This window comes from Ananas comosus, linkage group 7, assembly GCF_001540865.1.
Source record: "Ananas comosus cultivar F153 linkage group 7, ASM154086v1, whole genome shotgun sequence".
NCBI lineage: Eukaryota > Viridiplantae > Streptophyta > Magnoliopsida > Poales > Bromeliaceae > Ananas > Ananas comosus.
In genome coordinates, this window is record NC_033627.1 from 11,085,572 (window position 1) to 11,108,786 (window position 23,215).

A 23,215-nucleotide genomic window follows, 5' to 3' on the forward strand; every position below is an offset into this window, starting at 1 on the left:
CTTGTACATCTTGATGTGAATTTTTCATTTGTACATCTTGATGTGAATTATCTAAGATAGGTTCACAATGATTTTGTGGTTCCAAAACAATTTGTTGTTCTACTGGAATAGGAATCATCAAATCATGAGGGACAATAGTGGGTCTGTCAAGCACAAAGTCCGAATGCTCTTTAATTTTCTCAAATTCAATGAACCGAGGTTCATAGCTCCCACTAATTGCACCATCCTCAATAAACTATGCTATTTTAGTTTCTGCAATCTTTATAGGAAGTGATGGGCAGTAAAATTTATACCCTTTGGACCTTTCTGAATAACCAATAAAATATCCTGATATGGTTCGAGGGTCCAATTTCTTTATTTGTGGATCATACAATTTGGCCTCAGCTTGACAACCCTATGTACATCTTGATGTAGATTATTCATTTGTACATCTTGATGTGAATTATCAACTTGTACATCTTGATGTGAATTTTTCATTTGTACATCTTGATGTGAATTATCTAAGATAGGTTCACAATGATTTTGTGGTTCCAAAACAATTTGTTGTTCTACTGGAATAGGAATCATCAAATCATGAGGGACAATAGTGGGTCTGTCAAGCACAAAGTCCGAATGCTCTTTAATTTTCTCAAATTCAATGAACCGAGGTTCATAGCTCCCACTAATTGCACCATCCTCAATAAACTATGCTATTTTAGTTTCTGCAATCTTTATAGGAAGTGATGGGCAGTAAAATTTATACCCTTTGGACCTTTCTGAATAACCAATAAAATATCCTGATATGGTTCAAGGGTCCAATTTTTTTATTTGTGGATCATACAATTTGGCCTCAGCTTGACAACCCCATATATAAAAATGTCTTAAACTGAGTTTCCTACCTGTCCAAAGCTCAAAAGGAGTCTTAGTGACAGCCTTAGTAGGGACCCGATTAAGAATATACAGGACAGTTTTGAGTGCCTCACTCCACAATGATATCGAAAGGGTAGAATTACTGATCATACTCCTGAGCATATCAATTAATGTGCAGTTTCTACTTTCAGCAACACCATTCTGATCAGGTGTTCCTGGCATGGTGTACTGTGGAACAATTCTGCACTGTTCCAGAAACTTATCAAAAAGCCAAGGGATTTGGCCTTTACCTGTTTGTCTACCAAAATATTCACCACTCCTGTCTGATCTGACTACTTTTATCCTTTTCTTGTGTTGATTCTCTACTTTAGCCTTATATGCCTTAAAGGCATCTAATTCTTCAGATTTTTTCTTAAGCAAGTAGAGATAGCCGTATCGAGAGTAGTCATTAGTAAATGTGATAAAATATTTATTGCCAGTAATTGATAGAGGAAGAGGTCCGTATATATCGGTATGAATCAACTCTAATGTTCTATCACATCTTTTAGCACATTTAGAAGAAGTTTTGGTCTATTTTTTTTTTATGCAGTCCACACACATTTCAAAGTCAGAAAAGTCCAAATCATCTAAAATGTCTTCTCTAATTAACCTTTGGATTCTCTGTTTTGAGATATGTCCCAACCTCTTATGCCATAACATGGATGACCTTTCACTATTAATGCCACGTTTTGATCCAACATTTTCGTGCATGGTAAGAAGGATTTCACTATATGAATCATCTAAAGACACTTTATATAGATTATTTTTCAAAACACCAGAGCCAACTATCTGAGATTTATAGGATAACGAAAAAAGTTTATTATCAAAATTGAAACTATATCCCAATCAACAAGTTTCGAAATGGAAATTAATGTTTTAGAAAGATTTGGAACATAAAATGTATCGGCTAAATCCAAAATGTGACCAGTAGAAAGAACTAATCTAAATGCTCCTACAAATTCTACTTTAGTTGGGTTTCTTTCAGCTGTATAGATAATCACTTCATCTTTACTGGATTTTCTGTGATTCTAAAATCCCTGTACGAAATTCGCCACGTGGCATGTGGCACCAGAATCAATCCACCAAGTATTAGACGGAACAGAAACTAAATACAACTCATGCATCAAAATCAGAAACTTATCCTTCTTCTGGATCCATTTCTGATACTTTTGACGGTCTTTCTTCATATGACCCTCTTGCTTACAAAAGAAGCATTTGGGAGTCCACTTACTTGATTGGTCTTGTGAACGAGATTGAACTTCCTTGTTCTTTCTTTTTGAGTCATTCTTGCCTTTATCATTTTTAGCTCGCTTTAGTTGTCTCTTTTGAGAAACAAAGTTAACTGCATTTTGTTTCTCTTATATTAATATGCCTTCCTCTTGCACACACATGGTCAACAATTTATTAATTGACTATTTATCTTTATGTGTGTTATAAGAAATCTGAAATGGTCCGTATTCAGATTGCAAAGAGTTCAAAATAAAGTGCACTAAGAATGAATCAGAGATGATTACTTCAAGTGCAGCAAGTTGTGCTGCAATATCTCGCATTTCCATAAAATGCTCGCGAATCGAGCCATTTCCAGAGTACTTCATGAAAGACAGTATATTCATTAAGGTGCTCGCCAAGGTTTTAACGGAGCTGACAAATTGCTCCTCAATGGCCCTTTAGATAATCCTTGGCTTTATCACATTCTAGGATTGACCCCCTTATACTTTTTGATACTCTTGACTTTATGAGCATCAAACTTAAGCGGTTAGATCGCTCCTACTTTTCCTGCGCGGATTTCTGCTGTGGAGTCATTGGCCCCACTACCTTAGGCGGTTGCTCAGCGGGCAGAGCCAAATCTAAATCTATATAGCTCAAAATAAATATGATCTGTTCTTTCCACTCTGAATAATTAGAACCATTAAGTATAGGAATAGATTCACCAATAGAAACAGAAAATAGAGGCATAGCTGAAAAATAGAATGCATGTTTTATCAATAAAATACCACATCAAAAATTACCACACCAAAAGTTAAAAAATACACTTTATATAACATCACAACCCATCCTTTGGAAGCAGAGTTATGAGTATAAGTATTTTTCATTCTTTATGCATATACTTTATACGACATCACAATACCTTCTTTGGAAGTAGAGTTATGAGCATAAATATGCAATCTCTTTATCAGAGATTAATTTAAACTTTCTGTAGGTCATGGTAATTTTAAATTTTTCATATGAAGAAATTGTCATCTTTAGCCAGACAAGTTTCTCCAAACGAGTTACAAGAAAATTACCATCCTACATCACCTATTTATCTTTGGGAGCAGACTAAACATAATATTAGAATGCAATTTTCGCATGCACTTCTTTAAAATAATTAATTTATCTTTTCTTCCGGTTGGGGTCGTTTTGGCTTGCACCCGAGCAGTTGAAGCAATAAATTAATCTGACTTAGTGCTGCATGATTAACATGAAAATTATCTAGAAGCGCTACTTTAAAGTAAAATAAATTATTATTTCTTTTAATTAGGGCCGCTTTGGCTTGCACCTAACCAATCGAAATAATAAATTAATTTAACTTAGCGCCAAACATTAAATAACCGGAAACAATTATAATTATTTAATTTTCATGTTCATCCGGTCAAAATAAGAATATAGTTGCGATAATTTAAAACATAATATCGCAATTAAATTTTAAACTTTATATATTCTAATTTGACCACAAATATAAGATAAATTAATTTATGATAAATTAATATTGTATGCAAGATTAAAACCTTATGTGAACGGATTCTTTATGTTCACAACACTTTAATAAGTAGGAGGATCAAATTTTGACGAATACAAATTCTGATGAATAAAAGGTTAAACATATATTTAAAACGGACCCTTAATAAGTCACAATTCGCAGAGAAGTCTAACAATTTATTAATGATGCTTTGAGGTCCGATTGCGAAACCAAAAGAAAATTTCGAATTGCATGGACACGATCGACTCCCTCATTACTCGTCTAATTAAAGAAATCGTCAAAACCAGGTTCTTTGCCAGAACCGGTCAATATTTTAATGTAACCCCAATAGAATCCGTGAAATAAGAGCCGATCCTTATTTTGATTACAAGTAAAACAAATATAAAATTCTAATTAATGGAGTACAACCAGATCCATCCTAGACTGCAACTAATATTTAATCATCTTCTTCGTCTTTTGTGACGGTCGGGTTCACAACAGCAATAATCAATCTTCATGTGCTCTAAGACCACAACCCTTAGGCTTCGTTTGGTTCGGGTATAAGCAAGAACTAGTTATACTGGGGATAAGTACAAGTATGGATTTTCGTAGGAACAAGAGTATTTTTTTGTTTGGATGAAAATGTGAGTATAAGCTGGAACTAGAAAAATTATGTTTGGATGAAAATGTGAGTATAAGGTGAAATAGTTGGTAGTTATAAATATAAAATAATGATATTATCCCTATAATTGAATTTAAATTTTTAAACTTATAATCTTAAATTGAAAATTTTAACTTTTAAATTTTAAATTTTAAATTTTGAAATTAAATTTAAAATTGTAATTTTTAAAATTTTAATTTTAAATTTAAGACTAAATTTAAATTTGAAAGATATAAAATATCAAATTTAAAATTACTAAACTAAAAATATCATATTTAAAATTTAAAATTTAAAATTTAAAAATATCAAATTTAAAATTTAAATTATAAAATTTATAATTTAAAATTAAAAATTTAAATTTTAAAATTATAAATTATAAATTTTAAAAATTTAAATTTAAAATAAAAATCTCTCTCTCTCCTCTCTCTCTCTCTCTCTCTCTCTTGTACCGGGGGGTGGAACAAGTTGTTCCACCCCCGGGTGGGAACAACTTGTTCCCATCCAACCCGGTACAAGGGGGGCTTGTACCGGATAGGTGGGAACAAGTTTTCCCACCCACCCAAAATCATGTTTGGGTACAAGAGAGGNGGGGGGGGTGGGGGGTGGGGGGTGGGTTATCCCCTCTCTTGTACCCAATCCAAACACTACGTTAAAGGCTACAGAAACCAAGGCGATATTCATCCCGGACCTTTGAGGGGCCTTATAACATGACAAGACCAAAGGCTACAGGGATTAGCCTAAAACTTAAGTCATAAAAAAAAGATGACGATTTATGTACCCTTTAATTGATAATTAATTGTAGCCCGTTAAAACAAGATTCAATTGGGAGATCATAATCTAACATGCAGATTCAAAGATAAAAAACCCTTTTATCATATTACATAAAATTTTAAATTCATCATAATGTTTGATCCTGATACTTATTACATACAATATTTAATTTATCAACCCTGGCTCTGATACCAATTGATATTTTTTTTTTTTTTTGAGAGATAGGTAGCACGCTACCCGCTTCGTTTATTTCATTTAGAAATAAACTTAGCTAGAAATGTGAATCAACAAGGATTCGAACTTGGGTCTCGGGTACCAACCACCAAGCTCTTTACCACTTGCTCTAGGGACGGTTGGTCAATTGATAAAATTTTAAGGTATGTAAAATACAAAACAAATTAAATATATACCAAAATCCAGGATTAAAATAAAAAAAAATAACTCACAGAGCGCCATAAAGAAGAAATTCTTGATCAATCTGCGGAAGCGAGAAGTTCGGTTATGATCTGAAAATCACGAACCAAACTTGGGTAATTTGGTTTCTCCTCCTATCTCAGGCACTCTACCGTATGGTGTGGAACCGATGGTAATTTTTCACCAGAATGCGTATGAGAAGGTGGCAGGACCAATACTCCTTTATATAGAGCCCAGATCGACTTCCCATCAAAATCTGATTAGGATTCTATTTAAATTAATTAGATGGGATCGATAGGGATAAAATATAACATATCAAGTAGTTCTATATCTATTAGGATTGACCTTTATTTATAGTAAATCCAAATTTGAATATGATTAATTGGGCCACAATATACCATATCACGCCTCGGATTAACACGTTTCCTCAGACGCGCCAACAGACACGCCGTATACATAGAAATTTTTCGTGTATACGAAGCGATAGCTATACCCGTATTTAAAATCATAATTACAACTAGTAGTATAGAGCTGCTAAACTGAAATATGTATATAAAACATAAGGTTCCAGTACATACAAAAGCTATCAACTACCTCGCTCCAACGATACCACAAGCATAATAGTATGTACATAAGAACACCCAAAAACTACCTCGGCAAGTGTAGCACACTGGACCTTTGCAAATTACGAGGTTCAAGTGTACGATGTGTATTCCGAACTTTTCCACACTTGGTGGAGGGCCGTCGAGGGTATACCGGCCTAAAAATTCGATCTCGAGAGTTTTGGCTGAGTCCTGAGAGTTTTTACTCTCGGGGACCGGTCCCTGATAGGAGAGACCGGTCCCCCAGTGAACAGTGCTGCGTAGCCGGCGAGGCAACCGGTCCCTGGCAGTCGAGACCGGTCCCCGAGCGCGTCTGCGCGGGGAGAGACCGGTCCCGCGCAGAGAGAGACCAGTTCCCGAACGCTGGATTTTCGAGGGCAGGCTGAGAGACCGGTCCCTCTGGGCGAAAACTGCCCAGTCCGGGCTTATGTAAATTTGAGTTTTTGAGGGGCCTAGCTGGATTTTGTTACCTTAGAGGCTATAGGCAGCCTCTCCTCCCCTCTCACTCTCATTTTCTCTCCCTCACACTCTTCCTACACTTCTAGAGAGAGAAACGGCACAGGAGACAAAGGAGAAGAAGAGAAAGGAGCTTGCTTGGAGGCCTTGAGCACCATTTCTTCTTCATTTCTCACATTTGGTGGCTTTGCACTTGCGTTGGAGCTTTGTGAGGATCAAAACTCTCACCACTATTTGTTTTGAGCTTGGATTGGAGCTTCTCTTGAGGTGTAGCTTATAATCCCATTTAGATACTTGTTTCCTTAGGTTTTTCTAGATGAAACCCTAGATTTTGGATTTAGGTTATTTTTGGGTTTTTGGATTTGAGGCTCTTGTCTCTTTTGATGGTTTGAAACCTTATATATAGGTTATAGATTGGGAGACCTCTACCGTCCATTTGAGGATTTAAAGAGGGTTTTTCACTTGAGTGTATGTTTTTCCAACTCAGCTTGAATTGGTTAATGATGACACTTTTGCTCTTCGTTTAGTTTGGATGACCTATTTTTTGATGTTTCTAGGGTACTAGGAGCTTGTGGATATCTTCGTTCGCGCGAAACGAAGAAGTCGATTCTTTTGGTGGTTGACTCATGAAAAGGGGCAATGGCCCTATGCCTTCTAAACTTTTTAAAGTATTTGAATGCAAATTCATGCTAAACATGATTTATATGAATTTTAGAAACCATTAACATGCATGACTCATGTATCGTAAAATTTGTACTCCATATGTAAGAGCTATATGTGTAGATTGCATGCATTGTGGATATTGCTGGTTTTACAAGTTGAGAATAGTCTCCATACTAGAATGAGTGAACTATGCATCATGAACATATTAATACCATGCTTGGGACTCGTTGAACAAAAGTGTATAAAGAGGCACTTGGAATTAGTAAACTATAAAATGCAACTTAGAGACATGATATAAGGCCATTGTACCTCGCTATATATTCCATTTAGAGACATGATGACATAGAGATAGGCCTTTGGGACATTCGATACATTCCATGTTATTAGACATAGGACTTGGTTACTTGCACAGATCGTTTGACACTTGCCATTGTCTCATTCGCACATGCTTGTGAGGTCGCTCCCTACAAGCCGCACTCTGCGAGAGATAGCCATCGCGATACTATTTCGCCGCGCGGATGGCGCCGAGAATGGATTGCCGTGGGACAGTCATTCATAGGGTGGGGTGTTTGACTACCACGGGGCCATTAGGTCGTGGCACCGGCCAGACATCCTACGGTGGTCTCAAGCCATAACAGCCTTCGTCGGTCTCTTCAGATTTGACTTGGGTATTCATTATGACATATAGAACAGATGATGACTAGTGTACTACTTGGACATTGGCTAGAATAGTAAAACAACTTGGGATTACTATTTGCATTGTGGACATTATGAATAGTTGGGACTTTTACTTCAAGCATCGACTTTCATACTTATGCTATTATAACTAAGTAGAGATATCATGTTGTAGTAAGTTACATTTTTTACTTGCTTTTCGCTTTCCTACATTTATAGTCACTGACATCTATTGTAGCTTTGGCCTTGTGGTGCATTCACTGAAGTCAGTAATTGCCCACTGGGAACTATTTTAATAGTTCTCCACGCCCATTTTTATGGTTTACTTTTCAGAGCCTTCGCACCGGCGGAGGCACGGGATCGCGGCGAAGGGTGTCGCGTAGTAGCTCGCGGAGAGTTCTTTTGCCTAGGTGGTTTACTCCTCCATTTTATATTTTGAGAGACTGTGAGCCTTTTGTATCCATGTATAGAGACCACCTATGTACCTACGCAATAGCACTTGTATTTGGGATTTTCTTGTATCACTTTAATGTTTTATTTAGTGATTTACAATTTTTCCTTATCCCTTTTTATAGCATTTAGATATTTATTATGCTCTGATACTCCTAGATGTCTTGTATTATTGCTTTTATATGTTGTTGTTTTTAGACGCCTTATATACTTTTAGACGTATGGCGGGTCTGGCCACGCGCCGGGCGGCTTCCGCTGGGTCCCGGGCCGTGACAGCAAGATACCTCTTAGCACAGCAACAAGGACTAAATGGTCTACCTAGTGACTCCTTTAACCTGGCAAACGGGTGGTTTGGGTAACCCGTGGCAGGTCATTGTACCCGTGTTATTTGGGCATGGTAAAATTTAACCCCAAATTTTGGGTAGCCAACATCTTTACCCATACCTGCCCGCGGTGGCGGGTGGGTAATTGGTTTACCGTAATTTTTTTTTTTTTTGTTTCTATATTTTTTAAGTACAAAACATATATATATATATATATATATATATATATATATATATATATATATATATATATATATATATATATATATAAGTTCTAAAAGTATATTATAACTCATTATTTAAAGTATCATAACATATAATAAAAATATTTAAAGTCTTAAAGCAAAAAAATTTCACAAAAAAGTAACACGATAAAATATTAGGGTTAGAATTTTTAGGATGAATAAATAAATAAATAAATATATTAATTAAAAAATATATTTTATAATTAAAATATATATGTGTGGGTACCCGTGGGTACCCGCGGGTTACCCAAAATGCCCATAGCTTAATGGGTACCTACCGGTTTTACCCATAATTTTTTGGGTTGAAAAAGTTGGTGCCCATACCCGCAAATTTGCGGGTAACCCGTGGGCACCCGCGGGTTTGGGTCGAGATTGCCAGGTCTACTCCCTTTCCACGGTCTAAGTCAGCAACAGTAGCAGCCGCAGACGAAGGCTCTGCAAAAAAGTGTCAACAACTGAGTGTGAGAACTACTGTAAAATAAGTAGTCCTCAGAGGGTACCGCCACCGACTTCAATGGCCTACCCACTAAGTCTACAGAAATGTGTGCAAGGGATAGTAAGGAAAGCTGGAAAGAACTCTACAGCTACATACCACTATACTATCGCTAACCACCACAGGCTATCTGTAGATATGAACATGCATCACACTGACCCAATCTCCCGAGGGATTGCGATACGCCCATCCCGCCTGTCTAAGCTACACCGTACACCACCCGAGGGCGGGCGCAACCCAATCGAGTATGCAAGCGTGTCTCTGCCGAGCTCAATCAGGCTCTCAAAGGCTGTAGTCAAAGCAAATGGGTATAACTGGTCTAATAACCAAAGCTCACGTGCTCTTAGCACAATCTGATGCAAGATACAGAAATCTGGGTCTACGGTCAACCGCGATGGCACCTGACAGTATGAAAGAGTCTACACACTACTGTAAAACGAGCTCGGCATCCAAGCACGAGCGTAAACTCATCCTACACTAATCCGGGTATCTACCTCGCACTAACAGCGGTGATACAAATTAATAACAGCTCCTAAAGCTAAATCTGATAACTTTTCAGAAAATGACAGTGTAGGGTTTAATATGTTTTCTCCTAAGTCAATTCCAAGTTCAACATGTAACAATTATTCTAAAGTAAGGCTCCAAATTCAGGTTTTAAAAACACTATACAAATCGATGAATTCGAGCTACTAACTAACCATGATACTACACATAACATAATACATGTTGACACTTGACTTAGAAGGAAATCCGATGATTTTGGTAAACATCAACCCACCTCGAGCGCTCGTCCAACATTAGCTAGAAGTCGAAGGAAAACTCGGCACGCTCGCGCGATCTACAACGGCTCAACCGGGACAACCTATGCGCTCGAGCAATCCACCTAGGAAGCGAAGAAGACAAACGAGCTGGATCATCAACCTTCTAACCCAACGAAGCAATAAGCTAGAAAGAGAGAGGGAGAGGAGAAGCATATGATTTCTCCAAGCTTCTTAGGTATAAAGAGATAAGGCTGGGGTTTGGTTTGGTTTTAATGCCAACAAAAGACCAAAAAGCCCCTTACCTACTCACTTTTCTAGCTGGAGTACCGGTACCCAACTTGGTTACCGGTACTCGGCCTCTCAACCTGTAGTCTCGCACGCTCGGTACCGGTACTCGCCCGATGCAGTACCGGTACTCGAGCTCGGCACCGGTACTCGACAAGCTGGTACCGGTACTCAGCATCACACACGTGCAACCCGAGAGCATCATGTTCTGAAATTCCACTGGGGTTCTGGTACTCCTCTCTGGTACCGGTACTCAACACTGAAATCCTGCACTTTGCAGATTTCAGTGTCAGAACTCCGCTCTCGCATCGCGCCGTGTAATGTACCGAATTTTTAATATATAAAAGTAAGTGTAAATAAAAATAATATAAGATACTATTTTTTTGGACTTAAAGAAGTAAAATATAAATCGGAAACGACTTTTGCTGAAATTGGAACGGAAACAGAAGATTTAGAATTTTCTGTAAGAAACGGGGCTGATCTTTTAGCAGAAAATTCACAGTGTCGGAAAATTATGAAAATTATTTTCCTGAGGCTAGATTGCTATATGCTTGAGATTTTAGTCGGTAAAGCTTTCGGTGACAAAAAATGGTCGAAACTAAGAAGTTAAGATATCGTTCTTCTTGTTAAATTAAACCAAGCCTAACTGTCAAATTTGACTGTCAAATTTGCGAAAAGGAACAGATTCTGAGCTGCTAAACTGAAGTTTAGTGTATGTTGAAGGGTGTTGACTTATAAAAATGGGCTTTTTAGTTTAGTGTATGTTGAAGGGTGTTGACTTATAAAAATGGGCTTTTTAGTTTAGTGTATGTTGAAGGGTGTTGACTTATAAAAATGGGCTTTTCCCAATTTCCTTCTTCCTCCTTCCTCCTCAACCGAACACAGCACACACACACACACACACACACGCATGGTGAGGGAGAGAGAACCCTCCCTTTCTCTCTCTACATATCTCCCTACTCTTTCATCTCCTCTCTCCAAATTCGGAGGCTTGGCGGAGAGCGGGCTTGGGGCGCGTGTGGAGCGACGGTTCGAGTCTTCGTGCGCTCAGTTGAGCAGGTGCTTCCGACTCGGCGTTCGCATTTTGGTAAGAGTTTAGGATTTGCTTAAATCCTTCATGAATGATATTCTAGTAGTCCCTAGAGTGTTCTAAACATGTTACTCCATATGTTTTTGGGATATTTGAGGATGTATTAAGACTAGGGCTTCAAATTGGGTTTTAGTAAATGAGGGTTTTGATCTCAATTAACCCCATAATTCTCTAATTGAAGGTTAGAGATGAGCCCTTGAAGACCTAGGTCGCGGATCGGCGTGCGGTTGGTGGTCAGTTGCAGCTCGGGTCGAACGGGACCAACGTGTGCCGCGTGTGCCGCGGGAGGCCAATTGCAAGTGACTACAAGTAATCGAAGCGTTGCGAGGTGGGTTGTGCTCACCGAAGCGATTAGATCGCTTACATGCCAAAGTGGAAGTGTGTTTCATTATTGATGCATGAAGTGGAAGTTAATTACCAAGTAAATGAGTGCATGAGACGTATGCTAAATAACATGAGCTAGAAGCATGAGCTAAATGCTAAATAAATATATGAATTAGATGCATGAGTTAGATGTTATATAAATACATGATTTAGATATAAATGTATGATTAAGATGCTAATAAAGAATGCATAAGCTATATGCTAAGTGAATGTATGTGCTAGATGCTAAAGAATGCATGTGAGAGATGCTAAAGAATACGTGGGATATATGCTAATAAATAATGCATGAGTTTTATGCCAAATGTATATTGATTACTATTTTGATAAGAATATAGGCATGTGTAGGAAATGTTAGAGAACGTATGCATGTTGATATAACGTGAGAATATGCTAGACTCATATGAGTGTGAATTTGGGTCGATAACTCTAGTTGTTAGAGAATTCGACAAGTGTGGCATGTTAAGTAGTCACGCCCCGCGACCACCCGCCAATTTGGCCGCGTCGCGGCACCGCCGACAGACCGCCGAACGGACAGAGTCTCCCCTGTACGTCCAAGGTCGCAATCAAAACAATACGAGAGTTCCAAACAGGAACAGTATTCATTCACAGATTGCATAAGGAAGTATCAAAAACATATTACTAAGTTATTAAGCATTCAACTTAGATGCATTTTACAACATAATTTTTCTTTTACATTAACCTCCAAATACAATCATAATATTACAAATTCTTTTACAACTTAAACAAAAGTTTGTTCTTGTTTTTAAAACCCTTAAGCTAGACTGTCACAGGGTACAACTATCTCGGTCTCTGGGGTAGGACGCTATCTGCAGAACTACGCCCTTGCCTTGCGCCGCCGCGCCGCACACGTGTGTACCTGTACCTGTACCCCCAAAACAGCAACACGGGGGTGAGACTATTGTCCATAGTCCTCAGTGGGTTTAGCCACCCAAGAGAACAAGCTTAGCCAACAGGTCTAACGAGGCACTGCAACATGTTAGTTCAACAATATACAACAGATATATATTCAATTGAAATACATGTCCTGCCTCACAAAATGCAATATGCAATACCTGTAATCATGCAAGTAGGTTACTTTAACACTACTTATGTTCTTAATCATTCTTTATTCTTTGCCATTTAATGCTTAGTTTTAGCTCTTAGCTATTCTTTATCATTTAGCTATTCTTTACTTGTAACCTTTCGTTACATGTTCTTTATTCTCAACATTCTCAAACCATGCTATATTTTAGCCTTTGGCATTCTATTCTAAGGTCACTTTACCTTAGTCAACAAGCCACCCGACTCGGTCTTGAGTCAATCAATCGCGGATAGTCCGCGCACTGTCTAGCTCGAGGTGAAGGAACTCTCACATGCACCTCAGCTGGCAACAGCTCACCGTACTCCTGTCCTAGCCGTCTGGCGGCGAACGAATCGCACCTCACCCAACAACGGCCTAGGTTCAATGACTTAGTCACCCGGCGGCGAAATCGTCGCACACACGCCACGACAGTGGTTCAGTCAACAGGCGGTAGGATCCACAAACTGGCTAACCATCCGGCGGCGAAATCGTCGCACACACGCCACGACAATGGTTCACTAGCCCCTGGGCGGCGAAATCGTCGCACACACCCGACACCACTTTGGGTGTAGCAGCAAGCAGCGGGATTCCGGAATCCATATCACATCAACCAAGGGTTGGTCTTAACCCTATGGAACTGACCTCTCTAGGTCTAAGCATTTATCTCCTAGGTCCAATTGACTCTAGGTTCAACATCCTTTACACAACCTAAGTTATTACTTTAGGTTTATTGCTTTCACATTCTTAACCTAGGTTTATTATACTAGGATCATCATTCTTTTCCAATCTAGGTCTACTTGACTCTAGGTTAAGCAGCTTTCATTTCACCACCTATGTTCTTTACATTAGGTTTAACATCACTCTTAATTAACCTATGTTCTTTATATTAGGTTCAACATCACATTTGTTTAACCTATGTCCTTGACACTAGGTTTAATGCCACTCGATCTATAGGTTTATTCATGTCCACCTATATATATTCCTTACTTAGCATTCTCAACATGTACTTGTATGTACTATTTTCATATCATGTTTATCATCTATACCTTAGCATAGCATCATTTATCTTAATCATTCTAGGGTTATCAACCTAGTTTTCATGCACATTTAATCTCACAATGTCAACATGCATTCATATTGTTATGTAGCATTATATAACTTGTTCATCATGCATTCTATATCTCATCTTAAATTATGTCATCAATATGCATTTCATTCTATGCATTATGCTTACATGAAATCACATAATTATCTAGCTTTATTCAACATGCTCATAATGCATTCTATTTAGCATTTGCATCACATTATCAACATGCATACAACTTTACTTCTACATGCTCACTACTTGGCATTTTATCTCATGCATCAACTGTACCATTTATTAGCATGCATCAACATGAAAGTCTAATAATTAGACATATAGGCGACCTAGTCGCTTCGGTAAACCAACCCACCTTAACTCGCGCTCCGATTGCTTGTAGTCACTTGCAATCGGCCTCCCGCGGCAACCGTTGCCCGGTTTGGCCCGAACTCTTGCGCGACTTCCAAACGACCTCCGAACCGCGATCCGTCTTTTCCGGAGTTTATTCCCTAACTCCAAGATGCTCCTGTTCCGATCTCATGATTTTTAGACCTTTATTCCGCGTGCTGCGGCTATCTGTACCAAAACCGACCGTTTCGTCAATAACTTCGCGTACGCTCGTCGGATTGCCGAACCGAGTATTTCAACGCGTTCGTTAGGTCCCCAATTAGATTTCTACAAGGCCAATTTGCCTTAGAAACACCCGGAGGCAAAAGCCCCAATTTCGGTGCCCTAACAATGCCATAATCAAATTTCTTGGGATTGATCTCATAGCTAAGCATAATCGAGCTTAGAATCACCCAAGAAGTTCTTTAAACCTGTTTCTATCTCATTAGAATCATCTCTAGGGCATTTAGAACAAACCCTAGGATTCCACCATTAGAGCACAACGAAGAACACTTGGATTCCATGGTGTTCTTGGCCTCAAGAGGCTTCTAAATATGTAAGAAGCTCCAAAACTCTAAGTATTAGGGTTTAAAAACCAAACCCTAACCTTAATCCTACAAGAAACCACTACTACTTCAAGAAGCTTACCTCTTGAGCTCCTCCAATGGCCGAAGAAGAAGATGAAGGTGATGAAGATCTCCCTCCAAGCTCCTTCTCCTTCCTTTCTTCCCTTTTTTTCTTCTCTTTTCCTTCTCTTTTCTTCTTTCTCTTTTCTTCCCTTGCTCACGGTTGAGAGAGTGAGAGAGACACGAGAGAGGGAGAGAGAGAGGGCTGGGGTCATAACATATTGTAACAATTGCCATAAGACCCCCCAAACATTCATATTTGCAACAGATCAATTCTGTGCTGTTCTGCCAAAGTGTACCGGTACACTTTCCCGTGTCACCGGTTTAACAGCCTTTTTCACTCAAACCCGAGAGTTGCCATTCTTCGGGTCGCTTGTTGTACCGGTACAACCATCAACTTGTACCGGTACACAATGCTCCAGACTTGGTTTTTAGCTTATTTTCGACTCTATTTCGCGCCGGACAACGCTAAAACCTTTCTAACTCTTTTAGAACTCATCTTAACCCTTCCAACCTTGATGGAACGTTAACTGGAACTCGTCCATTCATCTTATTCGCATGCTTTAGCCAATTTGGCTAAAGTTCGATAATTCCTTCTGGGTTCCAATATGTTACATTCTCCAAACATGTTTTCGAACATGTCTTCATCATCTTTTCATCCACGCTAATGCCGAACTTAGCTCACGGCCCAACATAGCCTTTCGGGTTCCGTTTTCACGCCTACGCGCACCGAAACGCCCGAAAGCTTCCGAACTTCACCGAACTTCACCGGAACCATTCAAATAGTTTTCCAGCCCAACCTACACCGTGACTTCATAACTTTAGAAGTCCGGTATGTTACATTCTCCCCTCCTCAAAAAGAGTTTCGTCCGCGAAACTCAAACCGCGCCTCAATTCGACTTATCGAACAATTGAGGGCACCAATGCACTTTTTCACTTTGGACTGGCCTTTCACTTATTGGAACCATCCCTTGCGTTACATGTTCCCTCGGGAAGTTCACTCCGATTTGATCACCGGCATTGCTTAATTAGACGCAATATCGTTGGTGCATCGACCAATCATGAGTGCTCCAATCCAACCGTTTTCTTGCCCTATCACGAGATGGCACACTCCGGCACATCTCCAATCTCAATCCACAAAAAGGCATTATCCTCAAGCTCCCATTCTCATGTGGCTTTCTCTAGCTCAATGTCTCGCTAGAGCATTTCATCCTTTGCCATCATAGCCACGACCAATAAGACTTCGTTGTCGCAATCAACTCACACGAAATCCAGCATCAGGCAACCTCGCCTATGCACACCGACTACACGAGCACAACTCGTCCACCCCAACTTCGAGGTATTACTAGGCCAACGAGCACGCGTCCGTCAACTACACGGCTACTCTCACCACAGTGATTCTACTTTCACTGTCCGATCTACCGGAACACATTCTCAACTCCCGAGTCTTTCGAGTACCCTCAACATCAGGCTCAACTCCCATAATTTCCAATCCATTATTTCGAGAGTCACTTACTAGACCACGTTCTCCACGAGCCTCATTGCTTATCGGAGAATCATCACTAGCCATTAGCTAGCACCACTTGGCTTTCTACTTGCACCAGCAGGTACCACTTCTCACAATGCAAGTGTGTACGGGTGTCTACTTACCCAACTATGCAATAAATGCAATATATAATTAGTAGCAACCGACCAACAATAAATGCATGCTATGCACCAGCTTGAGATTAGTAAAAGCACATGTTTTCTCAATTAACTCATACCTGCCACGATGACGTCAGCAGCGGCAGGCTCCGCAATTCGGGTCGCTTATCCATGCCCACTTGGCGTTCGTCGCGAACCCTCTGGTTGCATCGTCCTCAACGGCCGCTCTCCCGACCATACCGCAGGTGGCACACCTGCAGGTTGTCCCAGAGAGGAATGGGCCGTCGCCAGTGCCAAGGCCCGGCCATCACCACGCGGACACTCGTCCCGCATATGGCCCGACAGCCCACACTTGAAGCACTTGCCCTCTCGCTGTTCACATTGCTGTGGAAAATGAGGGCCTCCACAAATAGCACACTTCGCCGAGGACCGAATGCGGTATGTCCCCGGAGCTCGGGATCGCGAGTGCGAACTCGTCGAAGTCCGTTGGGAACTTGACTGACCACTGGATCCACCTGTTGGTCGTCCTTTCCTCTTTTTCTTGTAATATGCCTCTCGCTCTTCCCGCATAAAGGCATTGCCCTGTTCTATCCACAAGGCCCGATCCAAGACCTCAGCAAAAGTCTGTATCTTAAGTACGAGCACAGCCTGGTAAAGATCCGGCCGAAGCCCACGCACAAAGCAGTCGGCCTTATCCTTGTCATCCCGCACCACGTTTGGGATACAATGCACGATACGAGAGAATTCCCGCTCGTATTGCCTAACTGAGCGATCTCCTTGCCGCAACTTTTGGAATCTTTCCTTAAGCTTTCGCTTTTCACTGTCGGGGAAATAGGCTGAGAACACCAATCCCCGAAACTCTTCCCAAGTCATAGGAGGGAGACTAGGCGGTCGATCTCGCTTGACGCCTTTCCACCACACCTTCGACGACTGTTTGAGATAATGCGCGGCTAGGTTTACCTTGTCCTGCTCCAACGTGTACAAATCCTCGAAGAGCGTTTCCATGGAATCAGTCCACATCTCCACGATCCACAGATCTGTGTCCTCTCCATCAAAGATAGGCGGATCAAACTTCTTGAAAGCCATGAGAGCCGCCAAGGCTCGCTCTCTTTCCGCCGCTACCTCTGAACTAACCGGAGTCGGATCACCCGACCCCGACAAAAACATCTCCGCCGCGACTCTCGGCCGTCCCTGACGAGCCGCAGCTGGTGCTGCCACCAGCTGGTCCACCGTCTCTTGGAGTCTTTTCATTTGCTCTTCTTGACGCATAGCAGCCTCCTGCTGCCGCTGCACCACATCAACTTGTTGCCTCATCACTCCCACGAGTGTAGCTAACTGTTCGCGAAGCTCTGAGTCTCCGCTCGCGTCGGTTTGCTCAGGGACACCACTTGTCCCCTCCCGCGCCGATCTGGATGAAGATCGCCTACGCGGTGCCATTGATTCCTGAAACACGACAACTCGATTAGTTCTCGACCAACTTGGGTCGAACACGAGACCACTAATACCGGCTCAAAAGCCAATCAGGCGAAAGTCACACAAGGGTGTCTATTCTCACCGCTCGGCTTCATGTTGTGTGCACCCAACATGAACACCCTCGGTTGAGAATCAACAACACCTTGAATCTACCTCCAATATCCGTCTTAGAGGTTTCAACACTTGACCCAATTAATTATCTTTCGCCACAAGTCACAAATCCTCGTCTCTCACGAGTCTTAACCTCTAAGGTTTCACTATCCTAGGGTCTCCTAGGTCTGCCTAAACTATTCCCATTCTCTACTTTATGCTCTGATACCATCTGTGACGCCCCGACTTCCCAGGGGGTCACCCATCCTAGGACTACTCCCGTCCTAGCACGCTTAACTCTCTTAACCTCTTGGGCCTTGCCACCACCCAAAATGCTTAAGCCGGGTTAAGAGTTTAGCCCTATTATATCTCATATATAGGACTATCTGGGGTCTCACACTTTAACTTCCAAATTCTTGCTACTTAGTGGCTTAGGTCCACATCCTAAACCACGAAGATATCCCGAGCGTGCACCAAAAGCCTTTGTTAAATGTTCTTCCATGGATAATGGAGGATCACCTAACTCTTCTTGTGAATTTCTTACATCCTCAAATTGTTTCTGCATTCAATGAGATACAAAAGTAATATGAAACATATTTGTATTTAGAAGAAAAATGCTCGTCTTCACAAGTCTAAGCATATAAAAAAATATATATAATTAAAACTGAATTTCTTTTTAAGATTTCACAAGTCTAATACATGTATATATAGAAAATGTAGTAAAGTTGTGCTACAACAGAATGTTGCTATACCATAGCATTTTTAGCCGTATCAGAACACCAAGTATTATCAGTTCTTCGTTGATGTGTAGCCTTCCAGTATTCAGTTAAATCAGGATCAACCTCCGTTATTGGATCCCTCTATCAATGTAAAATTAAAACCTTGTTGTCATGAAATTAATATAATATAAAAATTTCACCATAAATTGAATTAATTGACAAAATCACCATATCATATAGAACACTAGCGAATGATTTTCTTCCACAGATTGAGCTAGCTGATTGTTTGGCTCGATTTGCTTTATTTCGCGCCGACATTCTCTACAAAAAATTAAGTAGGGTCATATTTGCATGTAAAAATAATTCTTGCAAGGTAATAACATGTATAATAAATTAATAACCTTAAATGATTCAGAACCAAAGTATTCAACTAAACATGCCCAATCTGATTCCGTTATATCATCTGGACAATTTTTAAGCCTATCTTCATCTGTCAAAAATTGATTATAATGCAGATGCTTGCGATGTCTCCAATCTCTATACATATGATTGAAATTATACATCACTTCATCTCTAAAACCAGCAAGCCCATCATATTTTTCCTAAAAAACAGTAAATACATACAACTAATCAAAGCATTCATATAATTTGATTAAACAAGCCAACAAGAAGTATATTTAATGGTTAAAACAATTTAAAATGAATATCATACCATTAAATCAGCCCACATCTTATCCTTATAATGCATAGGTACTTCAGCCCATTTGTTAACATTAAGTGGTGCATATTGTCGCAACACGACTCCCATTTCTGTAATAAATTCCGTCAGCTGAAGACCGCCCACAGCTCGACCCAAGCGTTTTGAAATTTCCACTTTGCCTTTCTTTCCCTCTTTTCTCTTTTTCGCATTTGGATTTGTAGTAGGTCCCCTTCCTTTCTTCTTGGCTGCAACATAATGTAGAGCAAGGTGAATAGAAGATAATGAAGAGTGATGTACTTATGTAGTTTGTGCTAAATAGAAATATTGCTGTTTTTTTTTACAGATTTAAACATGATAGATCACCATTGCATATGCTAATTATATACCAATATTTAATTATATACCAATAATAGGTCCTCTTTTCTCTGTTTCGTTTCTGCTTGACTCAATGATTTCATGTTGTTCTATATGTTTTCTAAATTCTTGATGCCATTATTTTTCACTTTGCAGGACCAAATATTGGCAAAACAAATTCAAGAGCAAAACAACAAGGTTCCTGTACGTATTTAACAACCATTCCTTACTTTATATCTATTGTCACACATCTCGGCTGCTTAATTTGTCACTAGTTCTATTTGCAGGGAAGTCTTATTCATCAAGAAAACATGGAAGATTTTTGCTGCTACAGCTACCCTCAATGTAGTTGCATCTGCTGATTTTTGTTGCTACAGCCCATTTGTTAACATTAAGTGCTGCTACAGCTACCCTCAATTTGTTACTAATTCAGTAGTCGTGAAGCACATGATATTCTATCAAACATCAAAATAATAATATAGATGAACAACATAGAAGCACAATTGAAAACAACAACAACACACAGCACATAATGTAGCTGCATCTGCTGGCTCGCAGCAGCAGCTACTAGCTGCTAGCTGCACCGGCAGCAAACATGCAGCTGGCTCGCAGTAGCAAACATGCAGCAGCACCAGGTAAGGAAGTATTTAATTGATAATAAAACTTAAATCTTTAACAAAACCTGTAGTGTTAGTGTCCGGATTAGCAATAGTTGGAGAAGACAGCCGATCAAGTATAGTTGAAGGAATCTGAGTGGATGCATTTGGATCTTCACTGAGAGGTGGAGTAGGTTCTGATTTTTGGGATTGTGATCTAAGCCATGGTTTTTCAGATCGACACTCCATAGTTCTTCGTGATGAAGTCGAGGCTCTATTAGACTTTTGAACTTGTACTATGGACTTCTTGCTTTCTCCCACCATTGCCTATCAACAATAGATAATTAATTATTTAAATAAACAAATATTATGAATTCAAAGTAAGCAAATCAAGTATTAGCAACAAATACACATAAAAATATAAGAGACAAACAAATAATAAATCATTACCTAAGAGCAAGGTGGCTCAGGTTTTATTCTCAAAGGAATCATTGTCATCATCATTACAGTTTAAGAGGTCCTCTTCGTTTGTTTCTACATTGATATTGAGCTCACTTAGATCAAATACAATCTCTTCTACATTAGCTCTAGCCAACTCAACAGTACATAAATCATCGTGATCTTTATCACCATCAATTCTATAGAAATCACCTATGTTCTCATTTTCTTGAATTGGTGTTGATGTTGACTCTTCTTGATCATTTGCACTTCTTTCTATTGTAGGCACATCATAAAGGTCTCGAGGTTGTGTCTTGACAACAACTAACCATTTAGGATCTCTTATGTCTTTGGCATAATATACTCGTTGAGCTTGTGATGCCAAGATATATGGATCAGTTGTATTAGTGGCCAATTCACGATCGACATTAACTAAGAAAAACCCATTTTCATCCTCCTTATATCCCCGGCCACAATTGTAGACATCCCACCAATGACTTTTAAATAAAGCTATTTTCTTTGATCCTTGGTATTGGAGTTCAATGATATCTAAAACTAACCCATAATATTCCTTGTTGCTTAGGTCATCATCTCCCCGAACAAACACCCCACTATTTTGTGTTTTCAAATATTTTTCATGCTTCTTTGTGTGAAATCTGAATCCATTAATTAAATATCCAGTATACTTATGACACTGTTTTATGGGTTATCAAACATCTCTGCTATTTTATCTTGAAACCAACCAAGAAATTGTTCTTCGTGCTGCAGCTCCACATCACTATCGTACTTGCTTTCAATCTCTTTAATATGTTCCCTATGCATTAAATTATTAAGATGATATTAAATAATATAAAAGAGGAAACGATTTATGTCTAGAACCGCTTATAGAAATCCTTACCTAACATAAGGTGAAACTTCTTCACAATTTTGGAGAACACACATAGCTGCCCGGTTCCAATCCGAGATAGCTAATTGCTCAGTTTTGGAATTACCTAAAGGGAGACCACATTGGGAAAAAATTGCTAAACTGGAGCTTTTTTGTGTTAGATCACCCTCATAGTTTCTTCCGACGCGATTCAATCGTGTTTCAACATCATGCAGGTATTTGGAACAAAAAGTTACACATTCTTGTGCAATTATTCCTTTTGCTATAGATCCTTCTGGATGAGCCTTATTACGAACATATGATTTGAGCGTGCGCAAGTACCTATTCAATATAATATTAATACCATGTTCTTCTAAACAATTATATATATATATATATATATATATATATATATATATATATATATTTTAACATACCGGACTTCTAAAGTTATGAAGTCACGGTGTATGTTGGGCTGGAAAACAATTTGAATAGTTCCGGTGAGGTTCGGTGAAGTTCGGAAGCTCTCGGGCGTTTCGGTGCGCGTAGGCGCGAAAACGGAACCCGAAAGACTATGTTGGGCCGTGAGCTAAGTTCGGCATTAGCGTGGATGAAAAGATGATGGAGACATGTTCGAAAACATGTTTGGAGAATGTAACATATTGGAACCCAGAAGGAATTATCGAACTTTAGCCAAATTGGCTAAAGCATGCGAATAAGATGAATGGACGAGTTCCAGTTAACGTTCCATCAAGGTTGGAAGGGTTAAGATGAGTTCTAAAAGAGTTAGAAAGGTTTTAGCGTTGTCCGGCACGAAATAGAGTCGAAAACAAGCTAAAAACCAAGTCTGGAGCATTGTGTACCGGTACAAGTTGATGGTTGTACCGGTACAACAAGCAACCCGAAGAATGGCAACTCTCGGGTTTGAGTGAAAAAGGCTGTTAAACCGGTGACACGGGAAAGTGTACCGGTACACTTTGGCAGAATGGCAAAGATTTGGTCTGCTGCAATTATAATTGATTGGAGGGGTTTATTTGCAATTGTTACCTAATGTAATAGCCCTAAACCCCTCTCCCTCACAGCAGATCTCTCTCCCTCTCTCCCTCTCGTGTCTCTCCCTCTCCCTCTCAACCTGTTGCAAGAAAAGAAGAAGGAAAAGAAGAAAAGAGAAGGAAAAAGAAAAGAGAAGGAAAAAGAAGAAAAGGATGGAGAAGAAGAAGCTTACCTCCATCTTCATCTTCCTCATGCTTGGAGGAGCTTGAGAGGTAAGCCATGTGTCTC

General features: G+C 39.7%; 2 protein-coding genes across 2 annotated transcripts; both read right to left on the reverse strand.

Annotated features, from left to right (window-relative positions):
- Window positions 18,657–21,165, reverse strand: LOC109713252. Its single transcript, XM_020237252.1, has 7 exons — window positions 21,082–21,165; window positions 20,718–20,958; window positions 19,694–19,926; window positions 19,383–19,583; window positions 19,210–19,302; window positions 19,015–19,122; window positions 18,657–18,821 (listed from the first exon to the last, which is right to left on the reverse strand). The coding sequence occupies exons 2-7, from the start codon at window positions 20,953–20,955 to the stop codon at window positions 18,657–18,659; spliced, it is 1,038 nt and encodes a 345-aa protein (XP_020092841.1). The 5' UTR covers window positions 20,956–20,958; window positions 21,082–21,165.
- Window positions 21,098–22,276, reverse strand: LOC109713253 (the record flags this gene model as incomplete). Its single annotated transcript, XM_020237253.1, is given in 3 exon segments — window positions 21,098–21,725; window positions 21,785–21,883; window positions 21,968–22,276. Coding segments are annotated over 3 exon segments (1,036 nt in total), but the record flags the coding sequence as incomplete, so codon positions are not given.